General features: G+C 47.7%; 1 protein-coding gene across 1 annotated transcript in view; it reads left to right on the plus strand.

Annotated features, from left to right (window-relative positions):
* Positions 1 to 669, plus strand: part of LOC114029964 (vomeronasal type-2 receptor 26-like) — a gene marked incomplete at its 3' end in the record, with an annotated part of 32,945 nt that extends 32,276 nt beyond the window's left edge. Inside the window, 2 exon segments of the mRNA XM_027844610.1 lie at positions 183 to 587; positions 590 to 669. Coding sequence (XP_027700411.1) covers positions 183 to 587; positions 590 to 669 — 485 coding nt within the window.
* Between the last annotated feature and the right edge of the window lie 3 nt (positions 670 to 672).

Consider the following 672-nt stretch of genomic DNA (forward strand, 5'->3'; position numbering starts at 1 on the left):
AGTACAAAAAGAGGCAGAGCATAAGGACTAAAACTCTGCTTTATTGAGAGACAAAATGATGGTTTACATGGGATACAGTGAGNAGTACAAAAAGAGGCAGAGCATAAGGACTAAAACTCTGCTTTATTGAGAGACAAAATGATGATTTACATGGGATACAGTGAGGTTCTCTTTGTTCACAGATGCAGAGCAATGTCTGCAGTGCCCTGAAGATCAGTACCCAAGCAGTGAGAGACATCGATGCCTCCCCAAGACTGTGACCTTCTTGGCCTATGAAGAACCTCTTGGAATGACCCTGGCCTGTGCAGCTCTCTGCTTCTCCCTTCTCACTGCTCTAGTCCTTGGAGTCTTTGTGAAGCACAGAGACACCCCCATAGTCAAAGCCAATAACCGCAGTCTCAGCTACACTCTTCTGGGCTCCCTCACCCTCTGCTTCCTCTGCTCCTTGCTCTTCATTGGCCGTCCTAACACCTCCACTTGTCTCCTCAGACAAACCACATTTGCAGTTGTGTTCACAGTGGCCATTGCATCCATTTTAGCTAAAACCATCACTGTGGTTCTGGCCTTCAAGGCCACAAAGCCAGGCAGCAGCTCAGGAGGTGGCTGGGCTCCACAGCATCTTATTCTCTCATTTTGATCTGTACTCTAATCCAAACGTGTCTCTGTGGCATC

This window comes from Vombatus ursinus, unplaced genomic scaffold, assembly GCF_900497805.2.
Source record: "Vombatus ursinus unplaced genomic scaffold, bare-nosed wombat genome assembly UNPS02014943.1, whole genome shotgun sequence".
NCBI lineage: Eukaryota > Metazoa > Chordata > Mammalia > Diprotodontia > Vombatidae > Vombatus > Vombatus ursinus.